The sequence below is a fragment of the Mus caroli genome, unplaced genomic scaffold (assembly GCF_978045245.1).
Source record: "Mus caroli unplaced genomic scaffold, Mus_caroli_1 scaffold_18, whole genome shotgun sequence".
In the NCBI taxonomy this organism is placed as follows: Eukaryota; Metazoa; Chordata; class Mammalia; order Rodentia; family Muridae; genus Mus; species Mus caroli.
The window spans coordinates 65,022,050-65,043,509 of NW_028227273.1; the positions used below are offsets into that span (position 1 = coordinate 65,022,050).

General features: G+C 50.0%; 1 protein-coding gene across 1 annotated transcript in view; it reads right to left on the reverse strand.

Moving 5' to 3' along the window:
- Pnpla1 (patatin like domain 1, omega-hydroxyceramide transacylase) overlaps positions 1–19,861 on the reverse strand; it is a 32,708-nt gene extending 12,847 nt beyond the window's left edge. The window contains exons 1-3 of the mRNA XM_021149477.2: positions 19,469–19,861; positions 1,030–1,262; positions 622–687 (exon numbers count right to left, since the gene is read on the reverse strand). Of these exons, the coding sequence (XP_021005136.1) occupies positions 622–687; positions 1,030–1,262; positions 19,469–19,673 (504 nt within the window). The 5' untranslated portion in view covers positions 19,674–19,861. The remainder of the gene's footprint in view (positions 1–621; positions 688–1,029; positions 1,263–19,468) is intronic.
- Between the last annotated feature and the right edge of the window lie 1,599 nt (positions 19,862–21,460).

The following is a 21,460-nucleotide window of genomic DNA, read 5'->3' on the forward strand; positions in this document are numbered from 1 at the left end:
TTTTGGTTTTTCGAGACAGGGTTTCTCTGTATAGCCCTGGCTGTCCTGGAACTCACTTTGTAGACCAGGCTGGCCTTGAACTCAGAAATCCGCCTGCCTCTGCCTCCCGAGTGCTGGGATTAAAGGCGTGTGCCACCACGCCCAGCTGATGACCAGTACTCTTATCCCAGGAGTCCCATAAAATGTCTGGACCACTCAGTTACCTCCCCACCACTCAGACTGCAGCCAGGAGACCAGTCACAGGGTACCCTAAAGCCAGTCAGAGATGCAGAATCTTGGTCTGTCCAGATCTGTTAAAGCAGAGTCCTCCTTGTCTTAGAATGCCTCTGAGTCACCCATGGGCACAAAAAAGCCTGTGACCACTGACCTAGATAGCCCCAGGGGGTCTCCTCAGTCAGGCTCTCAGGGCCCTGTGTTCTGGGGTCTGCATTCTGCACGCTGAATTCTGGGAGAACCTGGCAACCTTGGAACTTTGTCTTGCTGGGTTCAGTACAGGGTTGGTGGATCTAGAGAGGTCTTGGACCAACTAGAGAAAGCAGCCCTGAAAAAGCTAGGAATTCTGGGTAGTAAATGATCCTCACTTTAAGGTGCCCCAGGGTCTCAGCTCACCCAGTCACTCACCTCTCCCCTATACGTTGGGGGGATGAAGCCACAGTAGACAGGAACAAAGCAGCTGCAATACAGGGCCTGAGGAGAGACGGGGCTGAGATGCTAAGGCCCTGGGGTGGGTGCCAATGACCCTTGACCCCTACCAATTCTCCATTAATTTTAAAGGATGGGTACTGGCATGGGAAACAGCCTGAAACTCACTTCCCATCCTGATCCCTAGTTGGGTCCTTGGTAATCTACCGGACCACCTAGTAGACTAATCTAGTCTCCTCTTGTAGAACTGCTCCTGGCAGAGCCATGGGCACGAAGGAAGGGAAGGGCCAGGCAGGCAAAAAAGGGAAGAAGGGAGGAGGCTGGGGAGTGGGCTGGACTGAGCTGCCCCTGTTCTCCCAGGTGGGGGCGCTCCAACCAGGGCCTTGCCTCGATGAGCTCTTCCTTGGATCGGTACTCGGAAACCACGACGTTCTCTCCGTCCGTGACTCGGGTGAGGCTCACATGCAGCTTCCCGGTGGCGAACTTGTAGGAGTCTTCCGGTAGCACATCGTACAAAAACTGTCGCATCATCTGTACCATCTTGCAGGACGGAGACAGAGGTCCCAGGAAGAACTTCTTCACCTCCGCCAGGCCCATATTCAGCACTCGGAGGTACTTCTCTGTGGAGGGAGCAGAGTGGGAGATGCACCCTCAGCAACTGCTCAGGACCATGGGGAAGGGGCCCCTGGGGCTCAGTGATGTTAACCATTTGCAGCCGTTGACAGCGAGGAGGAGGACCCTGAAGCTGGGGGGCCTCAGGAACAGAACAGAGCCAGACCATAAAGGAGAAAGTCCCAGATGCCCTACAGCTAGGAGACACGGGCACCAGCATGGGACCCAGGTGTCCTGCTTCTTGACCATGCGTAGCCACCCATCAGGAATTGTCAGCGACTAGAAAGATATTTTCTTCCTGCAAAACAGCTCTGGCAGCTTCTTGTCCCTGCACCTGAGGTCTGCCACCAAGCTGTCATTATGAGGGTCCTACACGAACACAGATGCAGTTGGAAATCTTTTACCAAGTGACAAGGGCACTTGCTTAGAGGCCACATACCCTTGGCAGACTGCACCCTCACAACGTAGCCAAGGATGACCTGGAACTCCGATTCTACCATCTCTTCCTCAATAGAGCCAGGGTTACAGGCATGACCTATGCTTGGTTTATGTGGTGCCAAGGAGAGAGCACAAGGCTGCATGCATGCTGGGAAGAACTCTATCCACTTAGCTTAACTCTAATCTCAAAACCTGATTTTTACATTTTATTTTTATTCATGTGTATGTATGTACACAAGTGTGTGTGTGCCCACAGATGCTAGTCAGGGTTGTAGGATCCCGTGGACCTGGAGCTATATGACATGGCCAGTGGGAACTGAACTTAAGCCCTCTACAAGAGCAGCAAATGCCCTTAATGACTAAGTCACCTCTCCAGTCCCACAAATACTGTTTTCTCTTGGTGCCAGCGATTGAACTAGGGGATCTGCACATATTTGCATACGTTTGATGCTTGACCACTGAGCTACACAGCCAGCCCTTAAACAACTATCTCATTTGGAAAAATTTGTTTAAAGTTAGCGTCATGCATATGTACTAGGGACTTGTGTAGTCATGAGCTCTCTGCCGTGGGAGGCAGCAGAGCAGATGTTGCGTAAGCACCCCTGTCAGAGAGCTTATCCACCAGCTCTGTGGGCGGGTGGGAAGGGCGGAGTCTTTCCAGCTTGGAGAGTCTGGCGTTCATTCTAGTGCCTGGCGGCAGACACACAGAGAAGGCAACTGATTTGCCCAGAGTCACACACAGCAATTTAGAGACAAAAGGATAGCTTATTCCTATTGCATTTTATAGTTCATGGATTATACATTACTGGTCTAATCCTAGAGACTGCTAATGCTAGAGTGGAGTTGGACAGGTAGGGAAACTGAGGCAGGGAAAAGCGTCTTGCCTGAGGTCACACAGTCAGGCAATGTTGGTTTGCTGTTGTCTCGTTTCTTTTTCTGATGCCAAGCCACCCCTCACCCACACCCAGATCACAGTTGCCTTACACTATAGGGACCCCAGGCTTTGCTCCGAACATGGACTGCTCATTCTCCTTCCTGGGAGTAGCAAGCCTGGCAGTGTCAGCCTTGCCATGTGCAGACTTGTGCACTCAGCACCTTCCCTCTAGGGAGGGTGGTGACCAGCTGGCAGGTTAGAAAACAACCTGGCAAGTGGCCACCAAGGTCTCAGGTCACTCAGAAGACAGATTACCATGGAGGTATGCGCTTCTGGGAACTGGTTTCCTGTAACGGAGGCTGACCTCAGACTCACTATGTAGCCAAGAACAACCTTGGACTCTTAATCTCCCTTCTGCCAGTTTCCTAGTGCTGGGATGACATATGTATGCCATCGGGTGAGCCATTCAAAAACCTTTGTTGCCGGGCGTAGTGGCACATGCCTTTAATATCCCAGCACTCGGGAAGCAGAGGCAGGCAGATTTCTGAGTTCGAGGCCAGCCTGGTCTACAAAGTGAGTGCCAGGACAGCCAGGGCTACACAGAGAAACCCTGTCTCGAAAAACCGATTATATATATATATATATATATATATATATATATATATATATAAAAACACACACAAGAAGAACAACCCATGCTAAATTCTCTACCTGTGTCCTGGACTATCCACTAGAAATGGACATGAGTGAAGTGGGCATGAGAGGTCAAAGGTCTGCACGAGTCAGGGCTCAAGTGCCTGCTTTAACTTCAGCTTTAGAACAGGATTCATTCCTAGTCAATAGGGAGGGGAGTGACAGGGATGAGGAGAATGGAAATAGCCCTGACATTTCCAGGATCCATGCAGCTGAAAATGGTTCAGTCTGGAAATCAGCTGTGTACCACCCAGACACACACAACCAGAGCGAGGCAGCTAGTTTCTCTCAGCCTGGGGGAGTTTGGCTTAAAATTCTTCCTTGATGCTTAAAGCAGGCACAACCTGAAAGGCCATCTGTCTCTTCTTGCTTCCCTCCTGGTTTCTGTGTCTGTCCAACCTCGAGGTCCCTGTGTGTCTGTCCTTGGAATCCCTGGGTGTCTGTCCCCGGAGTCCTTGTGTGTCTGTCCTTGGAGTCTCTGTGTGTCTGTTCTGGGGGGTCCCTGTGTGTCTGTCCTTGTGGGTCCCTGTGTGTCTGTTCTTGGGGTCCCTGTGTGTCTGTTCCTGGGGTCCCTGTGTATCTGTCCCTGGGGTCCCTGTGTGTCTGTCCCTGGGGTCCCTGTGTGTCTGTTCTTGGGGTCCCTCACTGTCTCTCCCTCCTCCCTCACTGTCTTTCCCTCCTCTCTCACTCCCCCCCAGCTTTTTTTGGTAGTAAGGAGGAGAAATGGATGAGTAACCAGGTCTAACAAATTTCCTTTTGTGGAGTCAACCATTAGCAGTTCTGATGGCTCATGCTGGTCATCCCAGAGCGCAGGAGATAGAGGCAGGAGGGTTGCTTCAAGTTCAAATTGAATCTGGTCTATGTTGAAGTCTATTTGATCACACCGTGAACCCTGAGACTCCGTGTTTACTGAGAAAAACCCTACTTCTAGTTGTGGTGTAGGCCCTTAGCACACACCTCTAATCCCTCTGGGTGCAATACAGACATAGCCTTAATACGCACCTTTACTCCCAAACAATGAAGGTAAAGTTAGTTTGTAGAAGGAAGCAGCCATGTTTGAAAGTGATGTCTAATTGAGTGGTAGACAAAGTGACAAATCAGAGAAAGATTTGACAGAATGGGATATGCTTGACTCTCACGTGAACAGAAGGAAAGAGAGGCTGTTTAAGAAAGAGAACACAGAGAGAAAAAGAGAGGAAGCAGTTTTTTGGGTTTTTTTTTTGTTTTGTTTTTGTTTTTTTGGTTTTTTGAGACAGGGTTTCTCTGTGTAGCCCTGGCTGTCCTGGAACTCACTGTAGACCAGGCTGGCCTCGAACTCAGAAAACCCGCCTGCCTCTGCCTCTGCCTCCCAAGTGCTGGGATTAAAGGCGTGTGCCACCATGCCCGGCTGAGAGGAAGCAGTTTTACCAGGAGAGTTTTACACAGATGATTGCAGAGAGAGAACAAGTTAGACACAGGTGGAGACAGGATGAGCCAGAGAATGAGAAGGAGCCAGAAGATTAGAAGAGATTGCCAGAGTTAGTATGAGGCAGAGCAGAGCAATTCAGTCAGAAGCCGAGAGAGAAGCCAGATTGGATCAGTCAGCTTGGAGAGGAGTTTGAGCCAGAATAGCTGAGTTGAACCAACCAGCCAGAGCTCAGAAAGAGCTAGAAAGGGTGAGCTTATTCAGTGGCAAGTCTCAGAGGCTGAAAACGTTCTAGGCCTAGATTAGTTTATACAGAGGCTAGAAGCTTCCAGGACTAGGCCTGGGTTAGCAGATCGACGTAATAAGACAATTACATCAGGTGAGTAAAAGTTACTTTACAGGTCTACATAGAGAGTTCTCCAGCCATGCTCACATGGAAGACCCCGTCTCAGAGAGAGAAGTGGGGGGGGGGGAGAACGAGGGGAATGGAGAGGCAGAGGGGGAGAGGGAGGGGGAGGGGAGGGGAGGGGGAGGGAGGGGGAGAGGTTTGGAGCCTTCATTTCTTTACATGTCTGTTATTTTCTAGCACTTTCTCCCATTCAAAGGCCTCTGTGGTGGTTACTATCGTCAACAGGAAACTACATGGAATCACTTAGGAGACAGACCTGGGGCATGTGTGTCAGGGAAATTCTAGATAGAGTTAACTGAAGAGAATACCCAGTCTCTCTTCAAGTGGGCAGCACCCTTGCCTGGGCCGGGGTGCTGGACTGCCAAGGGGGAGCAAGGGAGCTGGGCTATCAGGCTTGGTCTCTCTCTGAGTCTCAAGCTCCTGCCAGTGTGACGTCCACAGCATCCTCAAACTGAGTCAAAATAAAGCTCTCTTCCTACGTTACTTTTGTCCAATAATTTTGTCACTACAGGTAGTGACAATTTCCGGGCTGCCGGGTCATGGTTTCTACACCAACCGCAGCAACGTGGGGGTTGAAAGTAGTGTCTTGGGCTCAGTGTGTCCTGGTCAGGAAACTCCAGGATATCTGTCACGACCCAGTCCCCACCAGCTGCTTCTACTACAGGTGGCAGTTCGTGTGTGTGTGTGTATGTGTGTGTGTAGCCTTCCCTCTCTCAGTAGCCCATCAGGATGCTGTATCCTCAAGGGCCCTTCAGGAACCCTCCAGATAGACTGAGAATCCTTCAGAGCCAACATCCTTCCCCCTCAGCCAGTCTCAAGGACAGCAGTTGGTGCTTGTGCTTGCACAGTGACCGCTGAGAAAAACAAAGATGCTGCTCAACTCTGCAGTGAAATCCTGGCCGTGAAGTCACACAGGGACAGGAAACACGTCCAATTATGACATACAGGTTCCTACACCCCTGGCTGGCCTCACACTTACTATATTGCCAAGAATGACTTTTAATCCCAAGCCTCCCCCCTGTAGCTCCCCAGTGATGAGATTGCCAAACAGGAAGTCTGTAACCAGCAAGAATCAATTGTATTGACCAGTGTGGCCAACTCAGGCTTCACAAGCCTCCGGCTCAGTGCAAGGAAGGTCAGCAGGAAATAAGGGCAGAGATGAGGAGTCTGTCAAGGGCAGAATGAAGCCACAGCCCTGACTTTCAGGTACTCTGGGAGTTTCATTGTCTGTAACCACAGATCTGTACTGCAAAGCCAAGCAGAACTGTTTCCCATCCCGGGGTCACACAAACTGTCTGGGGCAGCACTGGCTACTTAGATATGTTCATTCAATCCCACCATCTATAAGATAAAGGAAAAGAGAGTCCAGTGTGGTGGCTTAGCAGGTAAAGGCACTTACCAGTGAGCCTGGGTTCTATCCCTGGGAACCACAGGGTGGAGAGAGCTAATTCGCAAAAGTTGTTCACTGACCTCCACAAAGCACATGTGTGCTGTGCGTGGTCCCATGACCAAACACATCCACACATGTACACATATGTATACACACACACACATATACATACATGGACATATGGAAATGGTTTCTTTGTGTAGCCCTGGCTATCCTGGAACTCGCTTTATAGACCAGGCTAGACTCAAACTCAGAGATCTTCCTGCTTCTGCCATTCAAGTGCTGGGATTAAAGGCAAGCACCACTATGCCCAGCAGTTACATTTAAGGGGGGGGGTTGTTTGTTTGTTTTGTTTTTTCTGAGACAGGGTTTCTCTGTGTAGCCCTGGCTGTCTTGGAACTCACTCTGTAGACCAGGCTGGCCTCGAACTCAGAGATCTTCCTGCTTCTGCCTCCCAAGTGCTGGGATCAAAGGCGTGCGCCACCACGCCCGGCTCAGCTGCATATTTTTAACATGGGCAAAGATATCTTCTTTGGGAATGAGGATTTGTCCGGGTGGTAGATGCTTTCCCAGCATGCACAAAGCCTTAGTCCACCTCCAGCAATGCATAAACCGGACTTGGTGTGTACCTGCAACCCCAGAACTGAGGAGGTGGAGGCAGGAAGATCAGGAGTTCAAGGCTATCCTCTGCTACAAAGCAAGTTAGAGGCCCTGTCTCACAAAAACTAACCACCCAAAGAGGATGTCTGCCTTATTGAGTTCTGAGACAGTGTGAACGCTTCCTGCATATAGTATGCACTCAATCTTGGTCATGCTGTAACTGTCCATGTGAACCAAGCATCCACTGAACAAGGGAGTATCTTTCCCTGCATCCTCTTCAAGATGTGTCAAAGTTGCCGGGCGTGGTGGGTGGCGCACGCCTTTGATCCCAGCACTCGGGAGGCGGAGGCAGGTGGATTTCTGAGTTCGAGGCCAGCCTGGTCTACAAAGTGAGCTCCAGGACAGCCAGGGCTACACAGAGAAACCCTGTCTCGAAAAACAAAACAAAACAAAACAAAAAAAAAAAGATGTGTCAAAGTAGGGGGCTGGAGAGATGGCTCAGTGCTTAAGAGTACTGGCTGTTCTTTCAGAGGACCCAGATTTGATAGCTAGCACCCACACGGTGGCTCACAACCATCTACAATGCCAGTTCTGGGGGAATCTGACATCCTCTTCTGGCCTTCTTAAGCATATCACACATGTGGCACACAGACATACACACTGACAAAGCACCCATACACCTGAAAATAAATAAACTTAAAATAAGATACAAAATACATGGACATAGGAAAAACGTGGCTGAGAGGGTGTGCCCACAGTCTCAGGAGTTACTGGACCAATCTGGCAACATGCCTCTTCTATGGGAGACAGCTAGAAGCTGGGTTTGAAAAGAATCAGGGGCTAGAGCGATCACCAAAGAGGAAGAGATAATTGGATGCTTGTGTATGTTATTTGATTAAATTGGAAATATTTACCCCTTTCCCAAGAGCAAAGAGGTCTTACTAATCCTTAGTATTCAATATAGCAACTGGAGTCCAGGCAAATGCTTAATTAACTGGATGCATACACAGATAATGAATAAATTAGTGAGCTCCAGATATCAGAGAGGGACACTGAGGCCCAAGGAGACAGATAGTTATTCAAGATGGGTTAAAGCAGATGCCCGTCTTCCCTTCCCCCACACAAAGGTGAAGGGGCACGGCTGGCCGACCCTGTAAATGACAGGATCCTGGTCTTGGATGTGCAAGAATTAGGCCTGCTGTGTGGGATGCATCTGGGAAGGAGGATGGGGCTGCGTGCACACACACACACACACACCCCTAGTCTCAGTAGACTGGTAACCTAGCAACAGCCTCCAGCTTAGCCAATCACAGTTGGCCAGCCAGCTCTCCCTTGACTGCTGGGGGAAGCTGAGATGAGGTGGCTTCTGGGAGGCAGGAGTGAGCAGATTCCCAGGGAAGCCCAGGCAAGGCTCAGAATCCCTGGGTGAGGAACCTGGAAGCCTTAGGCTCCTGTCTGGCTACAAATTGCAGGCTGAAATCCCAGCTGTGTTTTCCCGTGGGTCTATCCTGACTACCTAACCACATTCTAATAATAACTGTTATTACTCTCTTAATGAAAGTAGTTCACCCAAACAGGCTTTCCCACCTAGAGTCTGTTTATCTTCACAGTGACAGTCAGACTCTAAGGGCTGGGATCCCGGTTTATGTACCACACACTACAGAGGCATTGATAAAAGCATCTTGCCTGAAAACTCCCCCGACGCTCATGGAAAGCCCGTGGGGACCCTCTGGTATGGCCAGTTTTCAGCCAGAGAAGGCTTTGTGCCAGGCAAATCTAAAGTGAAAATTGATTATATAAAAGGACTAAACTTGAGTCGTCAAGGATTGAAGCTGGATGGGTGTTGAACCCCGTGAGACTGCCTGACCCCACCTTAAGCAGGAAACCCCTCAAGATTCCTGGAAATGGATAGTTCTAAGAGTCTAGGTCAAGCTTACCAGGCCAGATGCAGGGAGGATTGCTCAAGGGATAAAAATGCTTGCCAGGAAGACACGAGATCCGAGTCTGCTCCCCAGAACCTATGCAAAAGCTGAAGGTACAGATGTGCACTCATGACCCCAGCCAGCTAGATCCAGGCTGCTCACCAACTAGTCTAGTCTACCTGGAGAGCCCCAGTTCCCTGTGAGACAATAAAAACAAACAAAACGAGTGGGTGGCTCTTGAAGGAAGACACCTCAGATTGATTCCTGACCTTAGGTACACACAAATGCACGTGTGCCTGCACACGTACGCACTGACAGCAGCCCTTCACACACAGATACCAGACCAGCCCCCATTTGTCTGCTTTTGCAAATAGAAATTCCAGCCCAGAGTAAAGTTGAAGATGAGTAGATGTGTGGATGGTCAAGTGGGTGGGTGAGTGGACGGATGGATGAATAGGTAGAAGAATAATTGGATGGATGGGTGGGTGGATAGGTGGGGTGGTAGATGGATGGGTAAGATTGTAGGTGGGTAGATGGGTGGATGGATGGATACGGTTGTGGGTGGGTGGGTGGATGGGTGAATGGATGGATAAGGTTGTGGGTGGATGGGTGGAGTGGGTGGGTAGGTGCATAAGTGAATGGACATACACTCTAAGTCATATACCCTATGTTAGCAGAAATATGTTATTAGCAACACACACATGCGCATGTGCACATACACACACAATTTTTTAAAAGTCTTAGATTATTTTTTGGCTTCTTTTTTGAGACAGGGTTTCTCTGTGTAGCCCTGGCTGGAACTTACTTTGTAGACCATGCTGGCCTCGAACTCAGAAATCTGCCTGCCTCTGCCTTCCAAGTGCTGGAATTAAAGGTGTGTACCACCACTGCCCGGCAAGCCTTAGAAGTAAAAAAAAAAAAAAAAAACAAAAAAAAACCCATACTGAAGTATGCTATGGTGGTTCAAACCTGTAACGCCCCCTCAAGAAACTGATGTAGCAAGATTGCTGTGAGTTAGAGGGCAGTCTAAGCTACCTAGTGATTTTGGGGCCAGCCTAGGCTACATAGTGAGATCCAGTACCCAAACCAAATGGAACTCCAGCAGGCTTATGTCAGTTGCTGTGGGAATGGGCTCTTAGTCTGGATTTCCAGCCATCTGTCACAGACCCCTTTCTTGCTTTGGGCACAAAGTTTGAGTGTCTCCCCACCCCTGTGTACCTCTCCCCAAGAATCCAGGCACGCACTCCCAGCATTCATCTGTGAAAGAGTGGCAGAATCTTACGGATCATGCTGAACCAACACAGAAGAAATGAATATGTCTAGAAAGTTCTCTAGACACTCATTCAATACCTCAGGGACATTAGTGTCCCCACCCCACTCCCACCCCTTTCTCTCTCTGCTGTCATCGGAGATTGTGTTCCAAGGGAGAACTCTACCCTGGCCCCATCCACAGCCTTAGGGTAAAGCTGTGGGTGTCTCTCACATGTTGTTGTTTTGTATGTGTGCCCGGGCACCTGCAGGTCACCTCCCAGGACCTCTTCAGCCACGAATCTCTCCAGCTGGACACCTTGGCAGAGCAAGGCCAGGCCTCCTGCCCACCATGGCTCCACCCTTGCTCTCAACTACGATAATTAGTCGTTTCTGCTAATGGTAGGAGAGAAGAGCCCTGTAGAGCCTGTCCCACCCCTGTGTGACTGGACCTGTTCTCTGCAGGGGTACCCTTCCTAGTTCTTCCTTGGTGCCTGTCACTGAGGTCAAGTCCTCTTCTTTGGCCCTGGCCACTCTCACTCCAGAGTAATGAGGCCACCTCCTCTACAGAAGAGACCAAGACTCAACTGGGAGCAGAGCAGGTTAACCTAAGACAGGAGGTTCAGACCAAGCACTGCCCAGGCCTCCGAAAGCCAAGGGCATCACAGACATCCCTCCCCAGCCAAAACAGCCTTGTGACCTGGTGGCTCTCTAGTCTTCAACTTGGTCTGAGGCAGGGAACAGTTTCCCTATTCTTTTTCTTTTTGATGGTGCTGGGATTGAACCTGGGGCCTCATGCACTCTAGACAAGTACCCTGTCATTGTATGCCACCCATTAACAGTCATAGCCAGAGACTACATTACCCAGCATCCCCTCTTAACTCAGCCATTGGCTTACCATTCCTTGGCTACAGGTGGGGCCCACTGGAAGTGAGAACAAGCCTGTACTTCCCAGCATCCTTTGCTCCCAGGCAAGGCAATGTGACTAAGTTCTGATGTATAGATGAGGTGCTAACAAAGTGTGCGTCACCTCCGAGTCCCACCTCAGAGGGAAGGGGTGTGTCTGCTTCTCCTTCTGACTACATGGAATGTGGACATGGACATGACCCAGGGCAACACCTGTGTGCTCCTTGACGGCCCTTGTGGACTCTTGGGACTGGGGCTTGGAGTCTATAGAGAATCCACACGAAGACTTTGGGGGAACTAGAACCTGTGCTGACCAGGCAGGACCTTCTTCTGCTGCCCCAATCAATACAGCTCTCCCAACAGTCTCCTGAGTTTGCCGAAGTCTCCAGGGAGTGGGCACCCCTGGTTCCAAGAGGGCTCTGTGCTAACAGGGAGGCCGATGTCTCTGCCACTCTAAAGCAGGTAAATTGATCCAGAAAGGTAGCACATCTGGCCAGATGACATGAAGATAGATCCTGACCTGAAATCTTTTCCCTCCTTGCTAAACCCTATACAGAAGGCCACAGGAAAGCAAGGAGCCCCTCGGGCTGCCCACAAATTCTTAGCTCCTGTTCTCAAGCGTGGCCAAATCGGTGATCCTGATCCATGTTGTGTTTGTTTGTTTGTTTGTTTTAAAAAGCATTTTTTAAAAAAATGGACAGGAATGCTCACAAAAGCACTATTCATGATAGCCCAAAGTAAAAACAACCCAGATGTCCATCATCAAAGGAATGAATGACTAGATGTTGTAAGTCCAGCCATGGAACGGAACACCACCTGGTTCATGCTACATCCTGGTGAACCTTGATTAACATCGAGGGAGGGAGGGAAAGAAGCCAGATGGAAACGAGTATATGCCTCACCTACCTATTACATGTGAGGAATTGTGTAAAATGTGTTCATCTGGAGAGACTGAGAGCAGATGGGGATCTGTGGCTTCTAGGGAACAGGCGACAACTAAGGAGTAGGTTCCTTTGGGGGCAGTGTTCTGAAATTGTAGCGTTTGTTGTACAATTGAACAAACCATGGCTAAAGTTAAACTAACTTTAAGTGGGGTGAGCTGCGTGGTAGGTAAACTATGTATCAATACGGCTAAAGGCCTTGTTTGTTTTGGGGTTTTGTTGTTGTTGTTGTTATTTTAAGAAGAGAAATGAGTTGTTCTTTTCTGGGCTTTGGGGGACACAGACAGCTTTTCGAGAGAGGTGAGCCTGGGCTTGGGCTAAAAGTACCAGTGCCCTGGCCATGGCAGCCTTCTGTACTGTGGCTCAGAGAGAGGAAGTGTGTTGAGGTTTGGTCTGTTGCTACGCATTGTAATGCTAAACATTGTATCCCAAGGATTAGTTACCTCAAGACCAGCGAATGGTCATCTAGGCCAGCTTTTGTTGGGCAAGCCCTGCTCCTCAGTTTAAAACCATTGGTTGAATAAAGATGCCTGCAGCCTGAAGCTGAGCAGAAGAGAGGTAGGCTGGACTTGGGGGTCTGAGGGTAGAGCACCAAGCAGAAAGGAGGAGGAGGAAGGAAGAAGTCCCCATGGGGAAGGTACATCCTGAACGCATTGCCATGAGGACCAGCCAGCTGGAGTAGGAGCAGTCCAGGCAGAACTTGGCAAGCGATATCTTGGGATTACGGACAGAGAAGTAGACAAACTAGCATAGAGGGTGGATACCCATCCGGCTCTAGTGCCTTAAGGCTTATATAAAGATTCTGGAGCCGGGCGTGGTGGCGCACGCCTTTAATCCCAGCACTCAGGAGGCAGAGGCAGGCGGATTTCTGAGTTCGAGGCCAGCCTGGTCTACAGAGTGAGTTCCAGGACAGCCAGGGCTACACAGAGAAACCCTGTCTCGGAAAAACCAAAAAAAAAAAAAAAAAAAGATTCTGTGTCTTTTATTTGGGAATTATATGATCAAGGTAGGGTAGTGTACTGGCTATTTTTGTGTCAACTTGACACAGCTGGAGTTATCACAGAGAAAGGAGCTTCAGTTGAGGAAATGCCTCCATGAGATCCAACTGTAAGGCATTTTCTCAATTAGTGATCAAGGGGGAAAGGCCCCTTGTGGGTGGGACCATCCCTGGGCTGGTAGTCTTGGGTTCTATAAGAGAGTAGGCTGAGCAAGCCAGGAGAAGCAAGCCAGTAAAGAACATCCCTCCATGGCCTCTGCATCAGCTTCTGCTTTCTGACCTGCTTGAGTTCCAGTCCTAACTTCCTTTGGTGATGAACAGCAGTATGGAAGTGTAAGCCGAATAAACCCTTTCCTCCCCAACTTGCTTCTTGGTCATCATGTTTGTGCAGGAATAGAAACCCTGACTAAGACAGGTAGAAACCCCCAAATATTATTTACTGCAACAGAAGTGTGGGGGTGAATATAGCCTACACTGCCACAGTAAAACGATTTTTTTGGTTTTGAGACAGTCTCTAGTAGCCCAGACTGGCTTCAAATGCACTATGTAGCAAAGGCTAGCCTCGAACTCCCAGGCCCTCCAACTCCAACCTCGGAGTTACAGGTGAGCCTGCACCCTGCCAGGCTTTTCTTTCATGTTCTTCCTCTTTGGTTAAACTGGGTCAGAACATCAATAAGTCTTTCTGCTACATTGTGAGTTGGGGAAGGGGAGGGAGGTCACAAGGCAGCTCCCGGGAGAAGGGTCTCTCCTACTGCAGCATCCTGGAGGGAGATGTCGTCGGGTCATCAGGCTCACCTGTACCCAGTCATCATGCCTCCAGCCCAAGTCCTTCTTACTGTGGGTGTTGGCCCGTGAAGTCAGTCATATGTCACCTCAGTCCATGTAATGCACCTCTGTAATGCAGGGGACGCCGGCATGGCCACTTGCTGGATGGCCGGTGATTCTGCCTGGGCTTTCCCTAGGACCCATTGCTTCCTTTCTTCAACGTTCCCACTTGAGAAGCCCTTGTGAACTGAAATTCCCTTCTCTGAAACCGTGACATCAGGTGACCTGTGCCGTCCATCTTCTGGACACACTGGTTTCTCCACTCTGTCACCATGTCCTCCCACATCCTTGCTGGAGGCCTCAGGTCCTGCCCAGCCTGTCTCTCCCTTCCTAACTCCCACTCCTACTGCTGGCTCCCTCAGGCAGTGGCCTCACTCTGTGCCTTTCTAGAACCCAGCAGACACTTCCTCTCATGTTAGAATGACACTATGGAGAGGCAGGCATGGTGAGACATCCCTGTGCTTCCGGTACTTGGGAGGTACAAACAGGAGGAACATGAGTTTGAGGTCAGCCTTGGCTACATGAAGGGCCAGCCTGGCCTATCTGAGACAGACAGGAATGAAAGGATGGACAGAGGCGGGGAAGGTTTGCCATAAAGTCTTTTGGGGGAGGGGGTCTTTTTGTAGTAGCAGCTGAAGGGGGTGGAGCTGCCAGACCACCGGAATCTTTATCCTTTGATAAGAGACAGAAATTCTTTTGGGGCTGGCAAGATGGCTCCGTGTGCAAAGGCACTTGGTGTTAAGCCTGAAGATCTGAGTTTGATCCCTGAGACAGTGGAAGGAAAGAACAGACTCCTGAAAGCTGTCCTCTGCCCCCACCCCCACCCCACAGGTGTGCCACGTGCCCTCCATGCCTGCACACATGAACATGATAAAGGAATGAATGAATGTAACTTAAAATACCCTCTAAGGCAGTTATTTTCAAAATACAGGAAATCCAGCTCTGTGAGACTGTGTCCCACTTCTGGCCACATCAGAAACTTTGGAGCCCCGCTGGTTGTCATGGAGACTGCCTCACCTCATATAAATGGTGGCGTCATCTCTGATGAGGACCCGGCAGGGTGCTAGGTGCTTTTGTGATGTCATTGCACCGACTGAAGTAGACCCATCAGAAGATGGGCCCTCTACAGCCTCAGTTTCCCCAAGGAAGAGACAGAGAAGTCTCTGGTCAGAGAAGCCCTGAATGGAAACAGCTTTGAGGGAAGATGTGTGACTGAGCTTAAAGAATTTTTAAAGAAAAAAAGATGGCAGGACACCATCGGAATGGATCGGTAGGTAAAGTTGTTTGCTGCCCAGTCTGATGAGCTGAGTTTGATACCCAGGACCATGGGGTGCAGAGGAAACCCTAAGTAAAAGAAGGACTGAGTCACTGTGCTCTTGACCTAGGCACCGCCATGTCAAAGACCCAATGCCTCGGCCTCGTGGAAATGGCAAAGCCATCCTCTAGTCTCTGTGTGGGTGTTGATAGTGTGTGCAGAAAATGCCCACCAAAGCTCTCTCCTCCCTGATATTTACAGCCTGCAGGTTGCTCCCCTGCAGGGAAAGACTGCCTCTACCAAGATTAGCGAAACCTGCCTCCAGCAGTATATAATATCCCTGACCTCTTATCCAGCTGCATATACTAACCATGCCTTCTTGTCCAGCTATGTATATACCTTATCTCCTGGTATATCTGCATATAATAACCCTGTCCCCTTGTCCAGCTGTATACAAATTGTATCTCCTGGTTTATCCACATGTAATTACCCTGCCTCCGTGTCCTGCTGTTTATGATAAACACACCGGAGCTTCCACATGCTACAGTATCTCCATCAGGAAGCTCCGCCCACACCATCCTAGCTTTTCTGTGTATCTGTCATTTCTTTATCCCCTGACGCCCCTAGTCATGCAAGGACACAGCCGAGGACCTACCTGGTGGCAGGAGAGAGAAGCAACTCTTGAAAGTTGTCCTCTGACCACATGTTCAGCGTGGCACTTGTGCACCCACGCACGCACAGACACTTGCTCGTGTATGCACACAGTAAGTATAATAAAGACAATTTCAAAAAGCACCAGATCTCCAGTTATGTGGTCCTGCATAAAGTATGAGGTAATGAACACACTTTCTCAGCCACTATGGATGCGTGCCAAATCCCCGAGAATAAGACCAGCAGAGAAAACCCTCGGACCCTTCTACATCAGTGCTGAGCCACAGGAAGTGCTGTGGAAAGGGATGCCCTGTCCTGGCAGTAAAAACAGTAAGAGCCTTAGAGAGAAACCTGGTCCCGGGGGCTGAGGCAGGAGAATCACAGTGAGTTCCAGGCAAGCCTGGTCTACAGAGTGAGACAAAAACAAAACAAAGATCCTTAGACTGATAAACATAATAAGTGACACCCCGTGACACCCAGTGTCTTCATTAAAGGGCATGGGGGTTATATTTACCATGGGAGGCTTAGTTCCAGATAAAATCACTGCAACTGAGCCTTTCATGGTGGAGAGGGCAAAGAGGTGGAGAATAATAGGTTTGAAGGAACAGAGAGAGGGAAGAAGAGGGGGAGGGAGAAGAGGAAGAAGAGGAGGAGGGGAAGCACATGGCACACAGACATAGATGCAAGCAAAACTCCCATATACATTAAAAAAAATAAATGCATCCTGTGTGTGCTTGTCTATGCTTGATATTCTGGCACTGGAGAGGCAGAGGTAGGAGGACTCCTGGGGCTCCCTAGCCAGCCAGCCTAGCCTTGTGAGTTTCAAGCCACGGGGACCGACTCAATGGAGGTGTACGATGTTTCTGAGCTTAACACCAAGGTTCTCCTCTGGCCTCCACACATGTTTGACACATACACACATACATACACACATCTCACCTACACACATACACACATCTCACACACTCATACACATACACTTCTCATGTACACACACATTACACACATATGACACACACATGCATACCACACACATACACACATATATCTCATGCACATAAACACACATACACACATCTCTCACATACACACACACACTCACACACATACATATCTCATATCACATCAAACATACACCTCACACACACATCACACATACACACAATATCACCACTCCTGTGTGTGTCTGGGCATTAAACTGTATAGCCACTTCAGAGAATTCTCCAGCATGGCATAGAAGAGCCCACCACAGGCTACTCTTGAGTCTAAGGGCTTACACACATCCTGGGGATGCCTGACTCCAGCCAGCCTGCTCACTCCAACATCGTTTACAATCACAGGACTTGGGGGATCCATCAACAAGGCAATGAACTGAGAGGAGGTTAGTAATAGTGGCACATGGAAACTTGAGTTCAGGCCCCCACTGAGCTTCTGATAACAGATCAACAGCCCAGTTAATCCATCCTCTATGTTCTCCCCAAAGTCTTTTTTTCTTTAAAAAAAAAACAACAAAAAGAAAATTATATATATATATATATATATGTGTGTATATACACACACAATTATATATATATATATATATACATGTATATATATATAATTTTCTTTATTTTTGGTTTTGTTTGGTTTTGTTTTGAGACAGGGTCTCTCTATATAGCCCTGGCTATCCTGGAATTCACTCTGTAGTCCAGGTTGGCCTTAAATTCACAGAGATCTGCCTGCCTCTGCCTCTCATATACCAGGATTAAAGGCCCGCCCCATGCCTCAGCCCAAAATATTCTCCAGCCCATCCTTCAGTGCATCAGGTCTGTCTAAAAACTTCGCCCCCCCCCCCATGCTAACCCCTCAGCTACAAAGCCAGCATCCCACGGGAGTCCACTCTGCCAAGCAGCAATATGGTTTAAGTCATTCAAGCATCTTGAATGCCCCACCTACTGTCTATACCACCTCGGGCTGTATAAGTGTCCTGTGACTCTGTTTCCTTCTTTATATAAAGGGAGATAATAACAGTTTTCCCCACGGAATGGGGCTGTAAAGTCTGGATGAGTTAATATACTAAAAACTTTAAACAGGATGTGATACAAAAGATATTCCAGTTATCAGGAAATCACGGGGCAGTAAATGACTGAACAGGATTGGTCCGCACACCTCACCCCTCCTTACATCCTGCTATACTCATGACCCATGCTGGGTCTAGGGCTTGATCCCTCCTAAAGTCCTCTTCATGACTTCCTCCCGTGCCCTGTAGTCCACGGTGGCCTCAGGCTAGCTAAGCAGGTTTCTTATTTCTCCTATTGAACGAACTGAATTGATCCTAAAAGGTTTTGCTATAAACTTACTGGGAATATATATATTGTTTTCTGAGACAAGGTTTTTCTGTGTAGCCTTGACTGTCCTGGAACTCACTCTGTAGACCAGGCTGGCTTTGAACTCAAGAGATGCAACTGCCTCTGCCTCCTGAGCGCTGGGATTAAAGTCTGAAACGGTATATTTTTAAGAATTTACTATAAGGCAGCAGTGGCCAAGGCTAGGAGTGTGGTTATCCTCAACTACATAGAGTTCAAGGCTAGATCCAATAACTGATACCTCATAACTCTCTCATCCCCTAGTTGGTTTCTACTCTGGCCCCTCCAACCCAACAGTCGGACATCCTTAAAACCCCCAAATTAGACAGTTGACAGTTTCCAGCACCCCATGCCCCAGTCATGAAACAGTTCACTCCTATCCATCAAGTTCCTCCTTGGACAAACCCAGGTCAGGCCACCACGGGGCAGAAACCGAACAGAGGGAGCTCAGCAACTGGTTTCTGTGTGCACAGAATTGAATACCAGGGCTAGGACTCAGTTTGGGGCAGACTTGGCACCCCACAGGTGCATCAGCACTGGGTTGGAGCTGGCCAAAAGAGTCTCAAGTCACCCGATCCCTCTGTTGCTTCCTTCAACCTCAGCCCCAGTCCCCCTTCCCCAGGTCTGTCCCCCGGGGCCCAGAAATGTCCTTTCTCTGAATGTCTTACTTTGTGCAGTCTCCACCTAGATGCCTCCTCCTCAACATGGCCGCCCCCGAACATCTTCGGAACACAGTCCCCTTTCCCTCTTCAGCCCCAGCCGGGTGCAATTTGTTCACAGACCCCCATCCCTTCCATCGTGACACGAGAGACGTCTCCATTCGGAAGTTTGCCGTCTTTTCTCTCTAGAACATTCTAGAACTTCACAGGGGCTCTACATTACAGCCTGGCCTCGAGCAGGTGGGGGATGGCCGGGCCAAGAAAGCTGTTGCTCATAGCCCTGGGTCAGCACTGTGGCCTCTGGCCCACCGGGGCACAGCTGAAGCTCGCACACTGTGTCCCACATCTGTCACCAGCTTCTCCTCAACCCTCAGGGTTTGCATGTTGGGAACCCTCTCCTCCTCACTGGGAAGATTAGGCAGTGTTTACAATTTAAAAGAAGCCTCGCCCATGGAGGAGGAGGGCACGCGCGCGCGCGCGCGCGCGCGTGTGTGTGTGTGTGTGTGTGTGTGTGTGTGTGTGTGTGTGAAGGGGGACTACCCTGGCTGCCAGGCTTTCCCGCCTCTCTCCCCGTGCACTTCCAAGCTTGTCCAGGGTCTGTTCTGAGAAGCCCCCTCCAGCAGCCCCCTTCAAAGACACCAGAATAAAAGACTTACCCATCTCAATCCCGCAGACGACCAAGGCCGCAATCACCGCTCCCGCTGACGTCCCTGCAAAGCGATGGGCTGTGTCCAGCATCCTTGGGGCCAGATCTCGCAGAGCGTCCACAGCCCCAGCCTGGTAGTAGGAAAGGAACCCGCTCCCGGAGAAGGAGATGGAATGAGGGGTGTCTGGGTCTCCTTTGAACACCTGTTCGTCCATGTTCGGGGTCTCTGGCCTCCCAGCGGAGGAAGAACCCACACCTGTCTGCCTTGGCTCAGTATCTCTTCCTCCGCCAGCCAAGAGCAGGGAATGTGGCAACTCTACCAGCCCAGTCAGGCATCCACGGGTGGTTCATCCAGCCACTGCCTGGGCCTGTTTAGCTCTGCTGAGAGGCACCCCTGAAGGGTTGATAGGGGACCCCAGGTATTGGATGAAATGTAGACAGTCCTTAGAGTCATGGGCAGGGGCGTGGTCCTGCAGACCCCCTTGCTCACTTCATGCCTTTGCTAGACTTCTGACAGGTACAGGCTCTTCAGCGCTCTCCACCCATCCGAAGCGCACCTAGGAGCGGGGCATTCCCTGCACCCTGCTCTGGATGGTGTCCACAGAGGAGGTGCCTCTCAGCCCTCAGCATCCAGTTGCAAAATCTCTGCCTCGCCCTGTGCCTCCCTCACGGACAGGCTGCTCTTCACTGACAGGACAGAGTTACACGCCACGCCCCCTAGCCGCCACGCCCCCTCCCCAGGCGGTGTTCCCCTCACTCCCATTGTGGGCTGCGGGGTGGCTTTGGCTTTCAAAGGGGAGGAGCAATTCATACCACCCCATGCCCCTCTCCCACCCCATTCAGACTCTGGAAAGTTCTTACACAAACACCTCTCTATTTATTCTTACCTTAGGATTGGCTCTGGGCAAAAACTGTAACAGAGAAGTATGACTCTGGGTGTTTGCCCTGGTTTGCTTTCCATTGCTGTGATAACACCGTGACCAAAAGCAACTTGGGCAGGAAAGGGTTATTTCAGCTCACAGTTTAAGGTTCATCATGAAAGTCAAGGCAGGGCGGGAGGAACCGATGCAGGTTTGCTCCCCCATCGCTACGCGATGTCTGCTTTCTTGCTTGCTTGCTTGCTTTCTTTCTTTTTTTAAAGATTTATTTATTTATTTAGTACACTGCATCTTCAGACACTCCAGAAGAGGGAGTCAGATTTTTTACGAGGATGGTTGTGAGCCATCACGCGGTTGCTGGGACTTGAACTCAGGACCTTCGGAAGAGCAGTCAGTACTCTTAACCGCTGAGCCTTCTCTCCAGCCCCCAACCTGCTTTCTTACACAGTCTTGGACCACCTACCCAGGAATGGCACCGCCCACAGTGGGCGGAGCCTTCTTCCATCAATCATTAATCAAGAAAATACCCGACAGACTTGCCCTCAGGCCCTGAGGGAGACAACTCCTCCAATGAGAGTCCCTCTTCGCAGCGTCCATCAGTAACCAGCCAGTAGTCGCCAGCCTCCTTCCTAACTCTTCTTATTCTGTCATCTCCCTGTCCCTGGCCTGGTCCGTGCTGGTCTTCTCCCTTGCCTCTCAGTCCTGTGCCAGCTCCAGAGGCCTGAAGAGGGCATCCGATGCCCTGCAGCCGGAATCACAGGCAATTGTGAGCTGCCTGATGTAGGTGCTGGGAACTGAACACCGGTCCTCAGGGAGAACACCATGTCTTCAGCTGGAGTGCTGTCTCTTGCGTGTGCAGGAGGGAAGAGGGCGGTGAGTTTGGTCATTCCAAGATGGCCACATGGATAGATAGCTTGTGGATGGTGGTCGGGGGTCATGAGGTCTCATGTGGGGTGTCTGGGTCTCCTCATCAGGGTCAGGGCAGAGAGATGTTTTGGTAAGGGACAGGGACTTGGGGACCAGGGTTAGCTCTAGGGCTACTCAGCATGATTTATGAGAGGAGTGATTTTCCTCATAGCCCAAAAAGGTCACTGCAGATCACTAAGGCAGCAAAAAGCTTTCCT